At 39.1% G+C, this 21,304-nt stretch overlaps 1 protein-coding gene across 1 annotated transcript in view; it reads right to left on the bottom strand.

Annotated features, from left to right (window-relative positions):
- Nucleotides 1–6,410: 6,410 nt before the first annotated feature.
- The window catches only part of klf8 (Kruppel-like factor 8), an 81,883-nt gene continuing 66,989 nt past the window's right edge, over nucleotides 6,411–21,304 (bottom strand). Inside the window, 5 exon segments of the mRNA XM_012868875.3 lie at nucleotides 6,411–7,086; nucleotides 8,271–8,410; nucleotides 12,535–12,646; nucleotides 20,119–20,353; nucleotides 20,433–20,684. Of these exon segments, the coding sequence (XP_012724329.3) occupies nucleotides 6,905–7,086; nucleotides 8,271–8,410; nucleotides 12,535–12,646; nucleotides 20,119–20,353; nucleotides 20,433–20,684 (921 nt within the window). The 3' untranslated portion in view covers nucleotides 6,411–6,904.

Genomic DNA, 21,304 nt, shown 5'->3' with positions numbered 1-21,304 from the left:
ATCCCGCTCCTAAAAAGGCCATTTTAAAGTGCAGCACTCCAAAAATAAAAGGAATTAACATCTGGGATGAAAGATAAAAAACAATTTAAATGTGTTTTCTGACAGGATTCAGGTCTATTTGCCTACAAAGTTTTGGTTTATCTGACATATCCTAAACAAACATATCGTAAGTTATATTTGTGACTTTCAGAGGAATAAGTGGCGGTAAATGGTTTCTACAAAAAAAAAAAAAAATTCTGGATGTTTCACCGCAGTGCTGAAAGAAGAATCACAATAGTTTCAAGTATCCGCTGTTGGGTGGCCTTTCTAAGTAATCGGCCAGATTCAGCACAGTCACAGCAGTAAAGAATACATTTGCCTGATGCTACAAAGAGACACGCCGTTTAAGAAACACTGGGAAAACTACGACAAGTTATTATACTCTGGGGCTTAAAGATGCGTCTTATTTTGCCCAGAAGATAGAAGTCAGAGCTGGAAATGACATTTCATGCTTGTTGGGTGCGTTCGGTTTAGAAGATGAAAAACCTGTGAGATTAACTCATACGTTAGACTGACCCATTCAAGGAAATAGAAACAATTTTCTTCTTGGAAACAGAATAACAGACCATACTCTGATAAATTTAAAAGTAAACTAGGAGTGATGTTGATTTAACACGCTGCAAACTAGCAGAATTCACCTGGACTTCATTTTTACGACTATAAGCAGTCTGGAGCAGACAGGTTGCTTTTTTGTTGGTTGGCTTAGTGATGTTTCACCCAATTTTTTAAGATTGTTTTTCTGTAGAAACTTTTAAAAGGGAACTAGAAAAATCTGAACTTCTAGACTATAACATAAAGTCAGTTTATTCTCACGTAGCTAGTCTCTCCACCCTTTAGCTCAAGGAAATCTTTAGCTTCAATCTGCGAAAAAGACATTGCATCATCAGTATAAGTTTTCTTTATCTTCTAATGTAATCAGTTTTAAAATACTCAAAAAGCAAAACCTTAATTATATTGGTATAATCCATCCTATTGCTAGTTTGCTAAGGTTGTGTAATAGCTTTAAAAAAGTGGCTTGCTTCTGTTAAACCGTATCTCTCAAACAAATATTTGTTCTTTTGCTTGACTTTTCGGGTCTGTATGATGAGCTTCTTGATTTGTTGTAATTGGTTGAGCAGTTTTTTATTAAGCAAGCAAGTGAAATTGTTAGGCTAGCTTGATTTTTAGTGCTCTGCTGGTTCTTTAATTGACCAAAAATGAAGCTTTGTTCTGCATGGTTTCTAAATCATCAAAGCCATCCTCATTTTTAGAGTATTCTTTTATGCAAAAGATTTAAAACCAAGTCCAGTAATTAAATGATAAGTGCTGGTAAATATCTGAAAACTATGTATTTTAGATTTAATGGTCAGTGATAGGGCTTCACGTTTCTCCAAAAAGAGCATCCAAACAAAATCAACTAAGACATTTGAATTTGAAAGTTGAAATATTAATGCACCACATGTTTGTCCTTTTCATGCTAGCATGGATTCATTAGCTGCAGAATATCTTTAGCCGTGGTAAATTTGTGTTTCTCAAAGATGTAACTTCAAGTTTAATTATGTATATTCATTAGTACACTGAGCAGACATCAGTTTATACAAGAGAAATAAGTTGGGAAAAACTATTAACCAAGAAAAAATAGCCCTTTTAAATTCAAGAAGCTAGTGTGTTAGCATTAGCCTATGTACCATCTTAATGACCTAGCTCCATTATAGATTTACTAGTCAGGGCTGGTAGCATTTCTTTACTTTTTTTTCCCCAAACAGAATTCCTCATTTTAGATGTTTTTTATTTTACTTTATTGAAAAATATGACATTTTAATTAACAAGTTAAAATGTTAAAGCACCACAAACATATGCCCTGTGCAAAAATCAGCCTCTGAAAATCTTTAGCCTTGGTAATCAGCTTCTCATGGACATTACCTCTTAGTCTGAGTTTTCATTCTTTATACTTTGTGACATTTGTATCTACACCTGAACCAAATTAGCAAATGAACATTTGTAATTCCATTGTAAATACTAGCATCTAGTGCACTAAAGCTAGAGAGCATATACTTAAATTAGCTTGTAGGCAGATTTACTGATCGGGCCTCGGAATAACTTAAAATTTCTTAATTAGATTTTCTAATTTCAGAGGATTTGTAAAGTCTAACTTTGAAAGCAAGAAATTAAATTGTAATTTAGAAGATGAAATGTAAATGCACTAGAAGCTCACCCTGTACACATCAGTTTTAATGCATTGGTAAGTCTGTTTCTTCTAGGTTTTGACTATTTAGTTTGAGTTTTCAACTTTTATACTATGCAACATTAGTACCAACAGCTGTAATAGGTTGGAAAAAAATATTAGACAAGACAATTTGCAATTTTGTCTAATCCACCTTAGATGTTAGCAGCTAATGTACTAAAGTTGTGTTGCAGCAGAGCAAATTAGCTACCTTTTAAAACTTAGCAGTCAAGCCCAGTGAAATTTCCTCAACTTCTTCAGATAAAACTGCATGTTTAATGGTATTTTTCACTTTAAATTTGTAAAAGAAAACTTCCAAGGTTAAAAAAATTTAAAACTGAAATGTTAAAAGCACCACAGGTCCATCACGCACAAGCTAGTTGTGCTCCGTTTATTCAGAAAATATTTAGTTGATATTTCACATAGAAACTCTCTCTAAAACGTTTGAGTTTTAATGTGAAACTAGTATCATTACTGCACTAGGTTGAAAAACATGTTCTAAAGCAAAAAAAGTTAGCATGTGTTATTTTAATCCTTAAATGCTAGGGAGCTAAATTTATGTGTCATCTAAGTGAATCAACAGCTAAAAATTGGCTTTCATGGCCTAAATATTTTCCCAGTAATGTCTTTTGTTTGTATTAAATACAATATCCTATTATGTCAGAATTTTCTATGCACTATTTGGGAACTTCTGAAACTTTCTACGGAAGCAGAAAATGTGAAGCTAGCTTTCCATTTAACTCTGTTTCTTTGTCTGACCACACCTGAAGCTTAGCTGAGCTAACTAACGACATTTTACATTTGAGTGCTTTATGTGTGACTGAATTCAAATCAGGTCCAGTGATAAAATATTAAGCTCTCTTACTATTTAAAAATAAAAACCCTGTTCATCTTTTTTTTAATAAAAGTCCCCACCACGCCCAAACTGTCTCACACGCACTTACATGCTCACCAATGTCACTATAAGAAAAATCAAAGCTATTCTCCATGCAACACAAGTGTTCACAACACAAGTGGGACCACGTTTTAAGAAACTACGAAACAAATGTATTAGATTTGGGGAAGGGGGGGGGGGCACACATGATGAAACACATTTTCATCAAACCAACAGAGGAAGAAAAATAAAACGAAAAACATTGTTTTCACATTATCTAGTCAGTGTTAAAAATAGAAATTCACCCGTTACATTTACTCTGCACTTTTTGATTATATACAGTTATGTACATGGATTTCTTTTAATTATTTGTCCTTAATGTCTTTATCAACAGTTTACAAAAGAAAGAAAATTGCAATCAAATGCATAAACTCTTCTAGAAAGATGTGCTTTGTAACTTTTTCTTTTTTCTTTTTTTTTTTTTTACTTGAAGCAAGGGGGAATAAAAAGGAAAAATGGGAACTTTGTGTTGTTCTGCTTGGATAAAAAGAAAAAACAAATCTTAAACAAGAGGTGGCATTTAGTTAAAAAAAAAGTTTAAATATTTGTTTTATGTATAAAGTCCTTCGTTTTTTATACGTATTTGAACTATTTTCCACGAATTTATAGAGTAAAGTGTTAAAATCCTGAATCAGATCCACTGACTGTATTTGCAATGATCTTCTTTTGCAGTTTGCAGACCAAACAACAACCGGCCCTCGTCTCTGCATGCACTCACAGGAGACCTGCGCATCCATTTCATTCACTTTCTAGTTATTTTAATTAGGACAAAAAACCCTGTATGTTGTTTTTTTGCACAAGAACAGACCAGAACTATAAAAAAAAAAAAAGCTTCTTTTGACCACCAATGAAGCCTCCGGTAAAGTTTAGAATCCGTTGGCTTTGCTCAACAACACGGGCTCCTATCCTGAAGTTTCTACATTTTTAAGGTTCTTGGGAGTTCAAACTACCACCTAGTGCTCTACTTAATGAACTGAACAGAACAGCACAAAGAGCGAGGTCTGCATTTTGTTGCATAATCAAGTTCAGCCCAGATCAAGGGTTGGAAACCGGCCTGCTTAAGACATGGACAGCCGTGGGGCAGAAAGCAGGAGGAGGGTTGGGGGTGGGGGGGGGTGGGGGGGATCAATTCTTCTCCAAAACATCGACGGTTTGATTCAGGTGCTGAGCGGAGTTAAAGATCAGCACCAAACAAAAACCAACATAAAATCCAAATTCTGTCAGAAGTTTTTGTAAGTTCTTATATATTTATTGAGAGAATTGACCCCCCCCCCCCCTTGTGGTAGAAATGCAAGTGAGGCGAGCGCTTCAGTTTCCCCTTAGTCTGAACCCGAAGGCGTGATGGACCCTGACAGCCCGGCACAGTGCCTGTAGTAACCCTCAGAACCTCTGACAGACGACTTACAGCCAAACGCTGGCGCACGGCACTGTTGACAGATTTCTGGTGCTGCAAATTCACAAATGTAAGTTTTTTTCTCTTTTTTTTTAACTAATCTACCAGAGATCCTCAGAAGTAGGACCACATATATCCCATTTTCTCTGCTGTCTTTTTTAACGAAGGCCTCTGAAAGCTGCTTGTTTTATGATTTCTTCCGAGAGCAGCAGCTCCTGCGTCACGGTATGGACTGCAAACGTCATCTCTCAGCGGTTCTGCTTTTGCCCTTACAGATTGACTCGAAGTTATTAAGGCTCAACGGGCAAGAGGTAAAAGAACGACAAGTGCCCGCAACAAACACTCGTAAAAATGTTCTTCTGTGATTATTTGTGTTATTTTTTTATATATATATATATATATATCCCAAAAACTCACCCAAAGACACACAAACGCAGGCAAGTAACACGCACTCTGAAACGCCCCCCTTCCTTAAGAGTTTGTCTTATTAAACAATTTGCATCGCTCTGTCTTTTTCACAGCCTCAGAAAATCAACAAAAAGGATCTGACTTATTTATTTTGTTGTTGTTGTTGTTGTTAGCGTTCAGAGCAGCAAACCTGGAGGAAGAAGGAAACAAACTGTGTATTGAAGGCCTTGCTTTTTTTGTTTTTTTGTTTTTTTTTTAAGTAAAACACCAATAAGAACGCTTACAAAGCAAATACTGTTGCCGAAAAAGGATCGGAAAGGTGTGTACGCCCGAGAGAGGGGAAGGGGTAGAACATAAACAACATGACTGATACACTGAAAACAAATCAGTCTTTTAAAAAGTTCACAGTCTTACAGCTCCGTGTACCGAGGAGGGGAGAGATGGGTTGGCTTTAGAACCAGGCAACGGGGAAAGAAGCGTTAATGAGACGTTACTTCAGCCGCTGAGACCGGGTGTGCAACACGCCAGGCAGTCGGTTAAATACTTTATCCATAAATATGGGAGCTTGTGTTTCCAAAGCAGCCAAGGAACCCCAGGAGATCTTAGTCGAAAATTCCCTTCTTTTTTTTTTTTCGTACTAAAAATAGATTTGTACCCAATTCTTAAAAATCTTGAGCAAATGTTCACTACGAGGCGTCTTAAACGGTGAGAGAAACCAGACAAGGAAGAAGAGCCGAAGCTCGCTGATAAACTAACTTTCCTTTTCTTATCCGGGTCCTGATCCATCCATCCAAAAAAAAAAAAAAAAAAAAAAAGTTAAACAAATAAAACAGCTGGACTTCTATTCTGAAATCCACAAGCCGATCGCCTCCATGCAACGCCGGATTGATGAACTGATTCCCGCACAACGAGCTCTGACCAACGACTGAGTGCATTTACTACTCATCAGAAACTGAAACTTCCAAAACTGAATTATGCATTTTTTCTTGTTAGCTGTAAGCCATAATGATCAAAATCAGCATAAATAATAACTTGAAACGCGAAACCGGTGTTATATAGGGATTGCCTTTTTTCAATTCAGTTACTTAAATTTATTTTATGATGGAATTGCAATTTATCCAGATGCACCAGCAGTGTGTAACCATCAGTAAAGCTCTGATATCTCTCATTTTTCCGTGTTTATATTGCTTAATTGTGTTGAAAAAGAAGGCTTTAACTTAAATACTGTGCTTGCTTTGACACTGTCAATAATAAATGAACAGGGACGTTTGATTGTCTTTGATCACACAACTAAATGTCATGAGGCCTAAATGCGATGTCGATATTCCTGAAAAGGTTCCTTGACTCCTTGAGGAGAGATAGAGCTTCTCCTCTCTAACTCTGGACTTAAACAGAATCAAAATGTTAAAAAAAAAAGGGCAAAACAGAGCAACTGAAGTGACACCCGCGTTTATATAAGGTTTTAAAAACACTGAACAACATTCTTCTTTGTGTCCCTTACTCTTCTTCCTCTCCCTTGGATGGACTGATGGATGGATGAGCAGGTGGATGGGTGGATGGATGGATGCATAAATGTCCCTTTGCTGAGTGAGTTTCAGTCCCTCCTTCTTTAGTTTCAGTCCCTCCTTCTTTTTTACCGTCACTGTTCAAAAACCGAGTCCAAGATTGTAGAGAAAGGACTGAACTGGGGTGCACAATGAAGGTAATTAATAAATCCACCATGCATGAACACAAATGCACAGAAAGACTCCCAGTTGCCTTGTAATTTCAAGGTGGAGAGAAGGAGGAATTGTCCCTTTTTCCCCACTGCAGACCGCGTTTAAAAATCCTGGACGCAGAACATGGAACATCGCAGAGGTTAGGGTACTCTGAGAAACCAGGAGGGGGGGTTTGGAGGAAGGTTTGAGGGACTGGTTTGGAGGCTAGTTCACATCATTACATGGCGACGGCGGTGCAGAGACAGGTGGTCGGACCGGGAGAAGGAGCGGTCGCACTCCGTGCAGCGGAAAGGTTTGATTCCTGTGTGCTTGCGGAAGTGTCGAGTGAGCTCGTCGGAGCGGGCGAAGCGCCAAGTGCAGCCCTCCCAGGTACAGTGGTACGGCTTCTCTCCTGAAAAAAATTAATAAATACAAAAAATGTTGTTTTAAAACACTGCATTTTGACCAGATTTAGATGAGATAGGGGTCTTGATACTCTGTAGTAAAAGCATTAAAACTTCAACAGCTCACAGCAGCTGGCTCCTGAAAATCCTACAGAAATGATCTTCAACTAACCCGGATTAGAATCTGAAGCTGCGTGATCAGACACAAAAAAATAACCCATCGAAATATGTTCATCAGATAAAGTCCATCAAATAAACAGGCGGTGTGAGAAAACCCAAAGGTACAGACCGGGTGTGGTCAACCTGTTGAGCACCAAGAGCCAGAATAAAATCTAACAGCACTGCAAACAGCTGCACAGCACAAAACATGTCCACACATTTTTAATGGTCTTAAATGGCAAACGTAAACCTAAACAGTTTTTAAAATAATAAGATTTTCTTATTCCTATACTGATTTCTTGAAAAAAATTAAATAAATAAAGCCACAAGCCAAGCCCCCCTGCTCCTGGTTGTCAATCTGAAAACTTGCTCCCTCACAGATTTATATTAATAACTGGAAAGCCTGCCCTAACGTGACCTCAACTGCGACTTTAATCTGGCAAAGTTAAGCTAAAAAAGATGGGTAGCCGTCAGTAAAGAGTGTTGTTTCTTTTTTTTTGGGAAGGGGTTGCTGGGTATGTTTGTACTGCGCCAACCACCGAAAACGACGTGATATCAAGTGACAGAACTTTCTGCTTTAATTGGGCTCCTTGTAGATCCGCTGAAGTAACTGCAATAAAGATGGCCGAACTGCAGACGTATGTAAAGCGCTCTCGCTGAATAAAGAGTTCGAACACAGGTAAAAGCAAAATTTTTGAAAAATAAATAAAATAAAATATGTCACAAATGTTTCGTTTTGATCATAATTCGATGTATTGTCACCAGCTGTCATAACACTTTGTACAAAAATAAACAGTATCAAGATTTTACTGTAAACTATAAACAAGATTTTTTAGGGTTTTTTTCAACACTTTTTCAAGAACAATAATAGCATACATAAAAATAGCAAACACTGTGTTTCAAAGCTTTTCTGTTGAGTCTCTCTATAATCTTAAACTGCAGGACAACAGTTTGTGTACAATGATCTTTTTTGAATGGCTGCTCTAAATCCTTTGGAGGGGTGATGCCTGTGTGTTGGTAGCTTTCTTCTTACCCGTGTGTATCCTCCTGTGGGCTTTGAGGTGGGAGCTCTTGGTGTAAACCTTTTTGCAGCCTTCATAATCGCACATGTGGATCCGCCGTCTCTTCAGATCTAGCGTATCGGGATCGACGGGCTCCAAGTCCATAACTGACCTGGCACAGAAAGACACAAGGAGTTAGTGATGCTGTTCACTGAAAATACCACACCACTTGGTATCTGTCCTTTTTTAAATTTTATGTCAGTTTCTGTAACCTTTTTAATATATATATATATATATATATATATATATATATATATATATATATATATATATATATATATATATATATATATATATATATATATATGACTTTAATCATGTCAGAAGGTGTAGGAGACATAGTCCACATTACTGGGTTGGACTTGGATTTGAACTTTGGACCAGAAATAAAACAGAAGGGCTTTAGGCTGTTTCCGATCTTCATCTTCCTATATTTGGAAAATGGCCAAAGCACATGCTTGGTTTAGCATTTCCTTTGTGAGACACTTACCAGTTAAAACATGTACCATATTCACTGGTATACGTAGGAGTACCAGCAAGCATGTATGCAAATCTGGACAAGCTGGTACAACACAGCAGGAGAGACTGTGCCGTCTCATGCTAACGTCTAGATTCAAAAATGTGTCTCACTTTTTCAGTGATTTTGCAAAACCCAATATTAGCTGGTTTTCTTACACTAATGTAGTACTTTTTCCCCTCACAATAAACAAAAACACATAAATTATTTAGTGCCAAAAAGCTGAACGCTACGGAGCAACTCAAGACAACAGCTTCCAAAGTTACAAACAAATATAACTATAACTTAATTTTATGTGAGTGGATAGGCTACTCAGCGAAAATCGGCGACAGTCCACATTTTGGACAACCTGTCCCCAATTTTCGGGGACATCTGGTCACTCTACGATACTCCTACAACAACTTTGCCTTCACAGTTGAAACACAAGTTAGAGCATCAGAAGACAAAAACATAACAGAGATTTAGACCAGGATAGCATATAAACTGCTGTTAGTAGCATAGTAGATAAGGTTGGGCTTAGCTAACACTCTAATGTAGCCACCATGCTAATGTTACTACTTTAGCTAATGGCAGCATATAAACTGCATCAAGCAAAGTAGTTAGTAAATATTAGCTACTATACTAGTGTTACAAATGCTAACATTTACTGGTTAGCTCATTTTTATCATGTTATAACATATACGCTGCTGTTAGTGTAGTAGACAGAGTTAGTTCATCTTTGCTAGTGTTGCTAATGCTAATGATTTAGCTAATGACAGCGTATGACAGGTTGCTGTAAGCATAGTAAACGTTATTAATGTTAATATTAGCATATTACCTACTGTTCTCCAATTTGCATTGTTTGTTGTTATTTGAACTTTTAACTTTTTGTCCTCTCTGTCTCTCTTCATAGTACGTACACCTGTGCAGTACATTTATATCTCTTTAAAAGTTTTTTTTTTCTTTAATCCCAGTGCTACTTTTATATTCTCTCATTTCGGCTCACGAGTTCAACTTAGAGCATTCACTTTGCATTTTCTCAAAAACTACAGATGGTTAGTTTTTAAAAGTAAAGTTTTAAGAAGTGTTTTGTTGTCATTTTGCTCATTTGCAAACAGAGGAAGAACAGGGGGCTCTACTACTCCAGTTTCATATCTGCCCACCAGGTGTCATCAGACCATCACTCTGTGCCCAACAGCTACACAAGACAACCTATTTTACCATTATTTTTTTTTTCTTAGTCACGTCTTCATACCACTCAGTTTATGCTTTTCTGTCTACCTCAAATGAACAAGGTTACATCCATCAAACACAAATTATAGCCTCTTTTTAATTATGTTCTGATATTCTGTTTTATCATAGAGTATCAAATCTATAAAGATTTGTTTTTTTGTAATGTCTCTGGTGTTATTTTGTTTTTTTTTAGGATTAATGAATGATGTTGAGGAAAATCCACTGATCTCCAAGTCCATTTTACAAAGAGGTGTGACGGCAAACTGCATTACGTAACCTTGTTTACACCCCGGTTCTGGGACAGCCCTGCCCAGCAACACAGCCGCACAAGCAATCTCTGTTTTCCTCTTGGACGGACACACAAACGTGCAACTGTTCAAATAATCTTCCTTATAAATATAAAATAACCAAAAAAAAAGCGATTCGGGTTATTTTTTCTTGTTTTTTTTTTTTTTTAAACAGCTGGTCTCTGTCAGGCACATGCATGTAAAAGATTACAGCCCTGAGCAAACCATCAGCGTCCACACCCTGAAAATACAGTTAAGTAACATCGCCGCGCCCAGCGGGTGTGGCAGAAACTGTGCTGATTTCCTAATGAACACACTGGACACTAAGTCGGAGACACAGACGTGTTCCTGCATTATTGTATGCTTTTTTTTTTTTTTCCTTAATGTAGCGTGCAGACTGCACCTCCTCTGCACACGTCTTCCTGCGTTACAGCCTGGGCGTCTCCAGTGTGTTCAGCTGTACAGTGGGTTATATAAGGTTATATAAGCATCCACTCATGGCTTCACTGCAGTAATGTAATTAGTCAGGAGCCTGCAGGCGAGGGAGGTGACCCACAGAAAGGACCAAAATTCTCATAAACCCTGCTGCACGTTACATACTCCTGCTGGCCCTGCTGACTTGTATTATGGTTTCTAGAGTCAGCTGACGTCCCATTAATGTCGTTTCAAGAGCTTTAGTGATTTACAAAGAAACAGTGCGCCTTTCACAACAATCAAACATGCTTCAATGGATATCCAAAAGATGACAAAGACGAATTATTTCAACTAAAAAAAGGACCTGGAGCTTATGTTGTTCAGTTATAACAGTTGAGAAGCATGAAATTATTACTCTATCATGAGAATGAAATTATTAGCATGGCAGACAAACTTTCACATTCCTCCATTTTCTTCAAAATACACAAATAAGCTTATTAGTGAAAAGACAATCTTGTGAATACTCCAACCCCCAGGGAATCAGACAGAGCTGGGGGTAAAGTCTTGTGAATCTGTTGTGGGGTTAACTGCAAATCTAACCAGCAGGGGGGCAAGGCCAGTGGATCCACAAATATGCCAAATGATGGACCTCTTCTTGGCCTTTTGGGTCTAAATCCAAGTTTCAGAAATGTGTGTGAGGCGGTTGGCTGGTTATTTCACTAAAGAATACTTCGGAGGCAATCGGAGGAGCTCCCGGTTCGGCCTAAATCATCACCTCTATCCCACCGTGCCTGACAGAATGAGTTGTTTGTGCCGATATGCTGCATTTGGCATTCAAACAAGCCACTGCATCTTATGATAAAACATTGTTACGACGGTCCTCTTTTTTTTTTTTTTTTTTTTGCTGTTGCAATTTCTCTGAAAATTGCTCGGTTTTTGGGGGTAAATTTGTTGGGATGCCTTCTCGCAGAAATATTGGCTCGGGTTCTCATCATGTTAATATGGTGCATCTCCGCTTTATGATATGCATTGAAATTGTAATTTCATCGTTTAACTTTTTGTTCTCTCTCTTTTTCTCTTCATAGAAGGTACACCTGGTCTGACGTTCTGTTAGCTGTGACATCATCAGGGGAGGCAGATCATCCACTATTACCATCTAACATAGAAAGTACTCCTAGATCAGTGTGAGCTTCTGTGCTTTCTGTGTCTCTGCTCTGTCTTCTCTAAGCCCCAGTGGGTGGAGGCAGATGAGCGTTCACACTGAGCCTGGTTCTGGTTCTGCTGGAGGTTCTCCTCCCTGTTAAAGGGGAGTTTTCCTCTCCACTGTCGCTTCATGCATGCTCAGTATGAGGGATTGCTGCAAAGCCATCAACAATGCAGATGACTGTCCACTGTAGCTCTACGCTTCTCCAGGAGTGAATGCTGCTTGGAGAGACTTTGATGCAATCAACTGGTTCCCTTATATAGGAATTTTTTGACCCAATCTGTATAATATGATTGAATTTGACTTTGTAAAGTGCCTCGAGATGACATGTTTCATGAATTGGCGCTATATAAATAAAATTGAATTGATTTGAATTGATATTCGTCAAGTTATTTCGAAATGGCCGTACATTCCCATTGCAGATTGATTGGCTGGACCGCCTCAAATCCCAAGGACAAACGTATGGATGAGATCGATGGATTACAGAATTTGTGAGCAGTTTGAAAGTTCATCTTAAAAGTCTTGACTCAGGGAATATGATCCATTTTTATCCTCCAGTGCTTTAAACCGATCAAACGAGTCGGTTCTGCGTCTCCACTCACCCTGCAACGATGCTCTGGGCGCTGAGGGAGGCCGATACGGACTCCGTGCTGCTCTCTGCATCGCTGTCACTCTGGTACTCGACTGGTGACGTGGAGCCCGGCTTGATACGAACTGCGGGAGAGGAGAGGGTAGGAGCACAAATCAGTGGTTTAAACAGATGAAAGAAAACATGCAGATGATGGAAGGCAGAGAAGAGCTGGGGATGGGTGGGTGGAAGGCAGAGAACAGCACTGCAGGGGGTCAGTTGGAGAATTACAATGTCAGGATTTAGGCAACTTGGCAGGACAAAGCCTGAGTCTAAGGGAGTGTCTGCTGGAGGGAGTGGTCTGCTAAGCTGCAGCATTAATGGATCAATTAATGGGAAACATCATGTTGGAATTCGCCGTATGCACCATTACCGTGATACTTACAGTTTATTTTCAAGGACATCAAAGTTAAAAGGAAGCTGTCTCAGAAAAAATAAAATAAAAAATCATCTGAACTCCCAGAAGCTAATTAGTAATTGAGTGAAAGATAAATCTCCGAGTTGGTTTCCTGGAGCCTTGGCAAGCTGCTAAACTCCTCACAGATGCCTTTTTATCGCAAAGTCAGGAGGCTGTTTGTTTTTCAGCTGCGATCTCTTGATAGTGCCGCGGCACGGCCGGGCTTGTTCAGTTTGTCTGCTTTCAGACAGATTAAGATGATGTCTAAGGAACAGCAGTTGCCTCCTTTTTCTTCGATCTTAAAGTCAGAGATTCTTTTCAAGAAAATAGAAACGAGAAGCTCGGGCTTGTGAAGAATCTGCAGAGAAATGCTGGAGGTTTTTGAACCGATTTGCCATGTCTTAGCTAAAACCTCTAAAACCAAAGAATGCTTCTCATTGAGCAGAAATCAACACAGCTGAGCTAACCGTTGAATATTTAATCCTTAGATGGATCTACCCAGTCAAACAAATGTACAAATGCACCAACCTCACTCTCACGCTTTGCAAATCCATCCCAAACTCTTCCTTCACAATGAGGCTGAAGTTGCCACTGTTTTCTACCACACTTTTTCCTTCCACTCAATTTTCTGCTTAAATGCCTGCTTAGAGCACTCTGGGAACAACCAACCTCTTTAGCAAACACCTTTTGTGGCTTAGTCCCCTTGAGCCAGATAAAATTGAATTTTGGGTTTCACCAAGTTTCTCTTTTTCTTTTTAACACTAAAATGAAATAAATTATAATATTGTTACTCATTGAGATGTGTCTGTTTGTGGGACACATACGGCTTTTACTCTGGATGGATTATTTTTTGTATGTGACTCACTTGGTTGCACTAAATACGACCAACTGGACCAAAGACGGCTGAGCACCTTGTTCAATTAAAAAAAATACTTTATTAATCCCAACTTTATTAGGATTAATAAAGTATTTTTTTTCAATCAGGTTTTCTTTGTCAAGAAAAACCTGATTGAGGTTTTTCTTGACCAAAAATACTTTATTAATCCCAAAGGAACGGGTATGTTTTTGTCTGACCTCAAATCAGTTAAAATTATGAAAAACATCTAGAACCCACTTGGGTTCTAGACCCACACTGCAAAAACTAAACTAAAAATAAGTCAAATTTTCTTAAACTGAGTGTATTTGTCCTTGATTTGAGCACGCAAATATGATGATTTGCCAATGGAATAAGATTTCTGTACTTAAAATAGGAACAATTCATCTCCATCATCCTATTTTAAGTGCTGAATGTCTAATTATCTTATTTTAGGGGTCAAAATACTCATTCCATTGGCAGCTCATCTTATTTACCTGCTCAAATCAAGGACAAAGACACTAAATTCAAGAAAATTTGACTTAATTTTAGTTCTGTTTTTGCAGTGCATTGGCCAGATTTGTCCTGAATTAACCATATAAGCAATCAACCTGGGACCATTATTTAACACGCAGACAGTCCCATCTGGGGCTCTTGTGTAAATGCTGGCTGGGATCTTATCCGTCACAAAATGCCATCATGTAGTCGTCTTATATCATCATCTGCGTTGCTTTTCTTTTCTTTTTTTCTGGACTCTGTGCAGAATCCTCTGATGTGTTTTTAAGAGCTGCATTAGCAAGCATTTCTCACTTAGGAATGTGATTCTCATTTTTACTTCTTTTTTTTTTTTTTTTTTAATGAAGTGGTCTGGTGGTACGATGAATGAGACAAAAAAAAGTGACCTCCCCCTTTGGCCGCTGTCTGCAGGAATGTGGAAGCCCAACAGTTCAAAGTCCAGGCCGCCTGAGGAGAGCGGTGAGGGGTAGGGAGGTTTGCAGGGTGATGCAAAGAATTTGGGTGGAGTATATGCATACGTGGGGGTGAGGAGGGAGGGGGGGGGGTCACACACCAAGAGAAGCCTTGCTTTTTGTCTCTCAAGACCATCGAGCTCCCCCCAGCCCAACATTCGGTGCAGCTTTTCTTTTTTCAAAGGCGAAAACGGCCCATCTTGTCTCCCGTCCAGCCCCCCTTAGCTGCTCCCCTCTCCTCCACATCCTTCCTGCCGGACCCTCCCAGCTCCGCACCGTCACGGAGCCCGCTCCCTCTCTCCCTCTCTCTCTCTCTCTCTCTCTGCACCTTTCCGCCGAGCTTTAAATCTCCTGTGCCTCCCACACACCACCGCAGCGCACCAAAACCTCATCTGCCTGCAGCTTCGCAGCCACGCAACACAAGGCCAAACTAAACTATTAAAAGAAAAAAAGAAAAAGTTTTATCTTTCCACTCTAGATTTCACCTCCAGTGTTTCAGTGCTGCCAAGAAAGGACGACAGAAAACAAAGAATGCGCCACAAGATCTTCAGAGTCCACCTGGCCTGATGAACTAGAATAAAAACAGACAAGTGCCTTTAATCATATCTTATATATATATATATTTTTTTTATTACATCTTAAGTCATTCAGTGACTTGAGGGTCGTCTCCTCGGGTGGAGTCACAATTTTGACAATGTTTGCTTTTGCTTAGAGCAAATACTGTATTTTCAAACAAAGTAAACACAAAACAATGTGTTTTGTAGAATATATCTTTCCAGATTCAGAAAAAAAAAAGAAATGGAAGCCGCCGTATCTGATACAATCTGCCATGAAGGGAATGAAACTTAAGCACCATCTGTGCCCAAACATGAAAAGATAGTTTAGTTTCCAGACCATTTCCAATCCAGAGTATCAACTTTCGTCTTGGCTACAACGTTTAGATTCCCGGAGGAGCCACGTTTATCTGCTCAGACAGTTTTAGGCAAGCATAAACGGAGCAGGAGAAGGAATCACGCAGATCAGGAACGGGACGGGTTCGCCGTCCCGGAGATCGTCGTGTTTTGGCTCAAAACGCTTCGACCCAAGGACAAAAGCAAAAATACTGTGAAGATAACGGCTGACGCTGGGAAGACCGCCTCAGGCTGAAAGGCCTGAGCTCTTCCTGCAGAACCAAAACGTCCAAATCCAGATTTGTTTTTTTTTAAGGGACCTCAGGGACACAGGGAGACATGTCCTGTGGTCTGACGAAGCAAAAATCACAAGAGTCCTGACCGGCACCAGCTAAATGGATCACGTGAATCGCTGCTCTGTTATTAAAAGGAAATAATCTAGAAATCTTGTTACTGGTCTATGAGGCGCTGAATGGTTTGTGTCAAAGTTTGTCGGGTGAGAAGGATCTAGCATCCTTTTAGTTTAGTGTTTCCAGGACCAGAACTACACTGCAGAAAGGGAACTAAAAGTAAGTAAAATTTTCTTGAAATAAGTGTATTTTTACTTGATTTGCGCAGATAAATCACATTACCTGCCGATGGAATAAGATTTTTGCACTTAAAATAGGAACAATTCATCTCCATCATCTTATTTCAAGTGGAGGATGTCTAATTATCTTATTTTAGGGGTAAAAATACTCATTCCATTGGCAAATAGTCTTATTTGCTCAAATCAAGGAAAAATACATAAATTTCAAGAAGATTTTATTGACTTTTAGTTCCCTTTTTGCAGTGTAAACAAGGAAACACAATTGAGTTTCTATGCTAGCAAATCCTAGCTTTTTTAAACCAGGATTGACAGCATTACCATTTACTGCACCGTCCCCAAAATCTTCCTTTAATCAGCTTTTAGCAGATAATTTATTATGTTTAATGCCTAAATTAGAATGCAATCCCTTTTAATGTTACATATAGTGTCGTATTCCTGCTAAACACTTTGTGTATGGATGGCTTTATACAAACAATAATGGCCTTTCCATACAAACAGTAAGGCTGCAAACAGAAGCTGGACTTTTCTCACAAGAAAAACAGCTTTTGACCACATCAGAAATCCTGACCTGACATTTTTTTAGAAGCTGCTGCCGGGAACCGAGAGGAAGTAAGCGAGCGTCTCTGAGACACGGACGTGAAAAACGATGATAAGTCGGAAACGCTGCAGCCGTACTGAACGTCACCGACTGCTGAGGACAAAACGGTGTGGGAGCATCATGAGCCCCGGTCAGAGCTCTGCAGAGACCCGTGGAGGTTTTCCAGAGCGACTGCCTCCAACGTTTACATTCCTGAGCCGAGGCCATGCTGGTTTGAATTAGAGAGCAAGGTGGAAAAAAAAAAGAAAGAAAGAAAGCAAGGTGAAGCAAACAGGGACTTTACTGCAGTTAATCAAACGGGTGAAGGCTGGGTTCCCCCCAGAGTTTACTCTTCACTCAGCTTGGTGTGAATCAGCACAGCGCACATATGATTTAATCCTGACATCACGGCGCTTTGACTCATCCTGAAGGTGGTTCCATCTTTTCAGAGTTGCACAAATATCAGGCGAAGACGGATTTGCAAAGAAAAAATGATGAAACATCCAAGATAGTTATTTTTTTTTTTTCCCCTAACTTTATCAGTCATCTGGTACCAATGGAGATCTTCCAGGAAGACAAATAGAGCCCGTCGCAGTTTATCACACCACACTCAGGCCAAGATCTCTTTATAAATGCCACAGATTTCACTAGTCCTTCATTGCTTCGCATAAAAAAGAAAAAAATCCTGACTTCTCTAGGAAAGAAGGCATAAAACATTTTGATGACGACCCAGGAGCTTCGTTTCAACCTGCTTCAATCGAGAAACGCAGCGAAGAACAGCTGAAACGTTGGTGGAAATGTAGAAAGCTCAAAGTGAGCGGAAAGAAAGCAGTACAGTAGGAAGGTAGGAGAGGCTGTTCTCTCACACAACGGATCAAACATGAGGAAGAAACCCGCTGAATGTGTGTAGAATTACAGCTAATACTGAGGAAAAAAGAAATAAATAATATATATATATATGTATAATTACAGCCCTTTGCTTTAAATTACTATAGGGTTTAATTCACACACACTAATCTTATGAGAGAAAAAAGCGACTTGCTCCAGGAAAACCACAACACTAATTTTTTTTTATTTTATCAGATCACCATGATAAAAGACAAAAAAATACATTCTTTTTTTCTTTTTTACCACAAATAGCTTCTTTTGTAGCGGCTTGCCTCGTTTGTTTTACAGACATATAAACATTTTATACCCACACACTGCAAAAACGCATATAAAAATGAGTAAAATGTTCTTAAAAATATGTGTTTTTGTCCTCGATTTGAGCAGTTAAATAAGATCATCTGCCAGTGGAATGAGTATTTTTACCCCTAAAATAAGATAATTAGACATCCTGCACTTGAAATAAGATGATGGAGATGAGTTGTTCCTATTTTAAGTAAAACAAATCTTATTCCATTGGCAGATCATCTTATTTACCTGCTCAAATCAAGGACAAATACATTCATTTTAAGAAAAATGTACTTATTTTTAGGTTGGTTTTTGCAGTGCAGTGGAATAAACCCTCAGTGGAGTTCAGGATCTATAACTTTTTTGCACCACTTTTACACCATCTACATATAAAGGAAATAAGATCTAATTTAAAACGATGAAGCATCAATAATTCCTGCAGCTACCAAACATAAAATTACATTGACAACTGCAGTTAAAGTAATCTTATGTATAAAAAAATGTTTTTCCTAAAATTGAGAAAAACCAACACCCTCACAACTTAGATGTTAGAACTGAACATGCCTTTTGAGAATAATAGAAGATCTTTCTGCAGTTCTGCTACAGAGTAACGAGCGGATCAAGCTGACATTAGCTGGGCTTCCTGCTGCTGTAGCCAGCCTGCAGTCTGCTGCTGCTGACAGCATGAAAACTGTGGATTTAAAACAACGATCCATTAGAAATATTCATGCAAGGTGCCAACAGGGAAACTGTCCATGTCGGCAGCCAAGAAAAAGTGAAGTAATCCTTTTTTGTTTGTTTTTTTGTCAGCCAAATATCTTGTTTGGCTGTTTGGCTATCTTGTTTCTAACAAACTATTAGAAACAGCGGCGCTGCTCACCACCCAATAGCTGGGAAACATTACTTTATGTTTGCATCAGAAAGTATTTTAACAGCCTGGATAGGTTCGACGTATGATTCACGTCGAGTTTGCTTCGTGAAAACGTATTAAAGTTACTGCAGACAGACTTGCACACAAGTAAATTGTTGATAAAATACTGAGTTCAGTGTTTGACGTGAAATTTTAAGCTGAAAACCTCCAGTTTTCTTTAAGGCGCTGGGATATTTTGTGTGTAAGCATCAATCTGCAGAGACAAATTGATAATTCAATATCAATAAATAATAGATCGACAGACGTATATCGATGATAGAAAAAAAAAGGGTCAATTAAAAGTTCAATAGAATAAAAGTTTTCCTTCCTTTTGCATTCTAGCCATGTAGGTTAATATTACAGTCGTTACATCCTCCCAACCAATCACAACGCAGATCCAGGAAGGTCCGCCCCCTTCAAAGAGTTCAAAGAGCACGCGTTCTTTTTAATTTTTAAAAACTTGTAGTTTTGGTAAAAAGCTGGTTGAATAAAGGGTTCAGTCTGAATTCAGTGTTTGCTCTTTATCTAAAAATATATGTTTTGAATTTGTTGATAATTATCGATATGGATCAACATGATTTCTATCTAACCATTTGTATGTACAAATCAAATTCTGTACATACAAATGTTTTTTTTTTAAATACCCACCTGTACACTGTGACTTTCTCCTGTATTGTTTACACTTAAATTGTTTACTTTTAAATCACTGCTGCAACTTACACTGTATTTTAAATCTACTGTAATTTACAAGCTGTATTCTTGCACAAATGCCCTTTGCACAATCAATTCTGCACATACAAATGGTTTTAAAAATACTCACCCGTACACTGTGACTTCTCCTGCATTGTTTACTTTTGAATCACTGCTGCACCTGATACTGTAACCCAATTTTACTGCAATTTACAAGCTGTATGCTACGAAATTTCGTTCTGTACGCACTCTGTGCATACAAAATGACAAATAAAGTTGTCTAAGTCTATTTTATCGATATGCTTTCTTCTATATCGTCCAGCCCTACTATGAAACCAGGTAACTGTAATGTGTTATTTCTGCTTTCTTCGTGGACGTGTGTGGGTCAACTTAACCTCAAAACATACATTAAAATAAAGCTTTGAGGCTCAGGAAGAGTTTCTTAAAAAAAAAACAACGCGTCGGCTTCCCAGAGGGATAAAGAAGAGACTCTATGGTGCCGCCCGCTCACCTGATCCCTCTGAGCGCCCGTCGCTGCCTATCAGAGGCACCGTGATGGCTGCGGTGGCGACGCCGTCCGTGGGCATGGTGGTGTAGACGACAGGCAGCGACTGCACCACCACAGGGATGGTCTGCAGCTGGCCCACCTTGCTCGGCATGCTGACCGAGGGGATGGTATGAATCACGTGGAGAATCTGCTGTCCTCCGGCTCCCTGTGTGGCCAGGATAGAACCCGGAGAGAGGACCTGGAGGGAGAACGTGGCCGGGTGAGAAACCCAGTGCTTCCTACGGTGAACAGAAAAGGAGGAGGCGGCGGGCGTTTACCATGGAGCCTATGGATTGTACCGCGGAGGGGACGGGCGTGGCGGGGAGGCCCGGCTGGGACACGGCGGTACTGGGCGCCTGGTTGACCGTGGCGGCCGTCGTCTTGGGGGCGGAGCGGGGCTTGTTGAGCGACAGGTCGACGGGTTCGGTCTGGTCCTCGGCCGTACTTGAATGAGGCGAAGACGGCTCCGTCTTGAATTCTGACTTCACCTTCAGGTCTGTAGGTTGGGGGCAGTCATCACCTACATCCGCCTGTAGGAAGAAGAAGAAAAAACAGAGAAGATTAGATTAAACAGACATTAAACATTGGATATATTTTATAATAATACATAATATAAATCATGCAAAGCTATCGCAATAATTGAAACAAGGAATTTGTTCTATTCTATGTATCTTTCATCAGAATTCAAGCCGTCTTTTTAACAATCCCCCCCCCCAAGTAAATCTAATCAAATTTTATATGGTAGGTATTTAAAAAACAGAAGTATTAATCACAGTCAAAAAGTTCTTTCAAGGTAAATATAGCCTTTTACATTAGAAAGTGACCTTAACAGAAGCATGACTAATCTAATTTGAGCATTAAGGTAAGATCTGTAAGACAGAACAAATGTTTTCTAGCCGTTGGACGGCTAAAAGAAGCTAGAGGAGTATCGGTGCTGCCACCACCTTCCAAAACATCTGTGTTCAGAAATAAAAGTGTCATTTTTATTAAAATTAAGGGAATCAGGTTGAATAATAAAATAGATATTGCAGTAATCGGCAAAGCAGTGACACATTGTGATCTATGCACTGCAAAAAGCGGATCTAAAAATAAGTAAAACTGTTCTTAAAGTGAGTGTATTTATCCTTTATTTGAGAAGGTAAATAAGATT

Source organism: Fundulus heteroclitus, chromosome 11 (genome assembly GCF_011125445.2).
Source record: "Fundulus heteroclitus isolate FHET01 chromosome 11, MU-UCD_Fhet_4.1, whole genome shotgun sequence".
Taxonomy (NCBI): domain Eukaryota; kingdom Metazoa; phylum Chordata; class Actinopteri; order Cyprinodontiformes; family Fundulidae; genus Fundulus; species Fundulus heteroclitus.
This window is presented reverse-complemented; position numbering and strand designations above follow the sequence as displayed.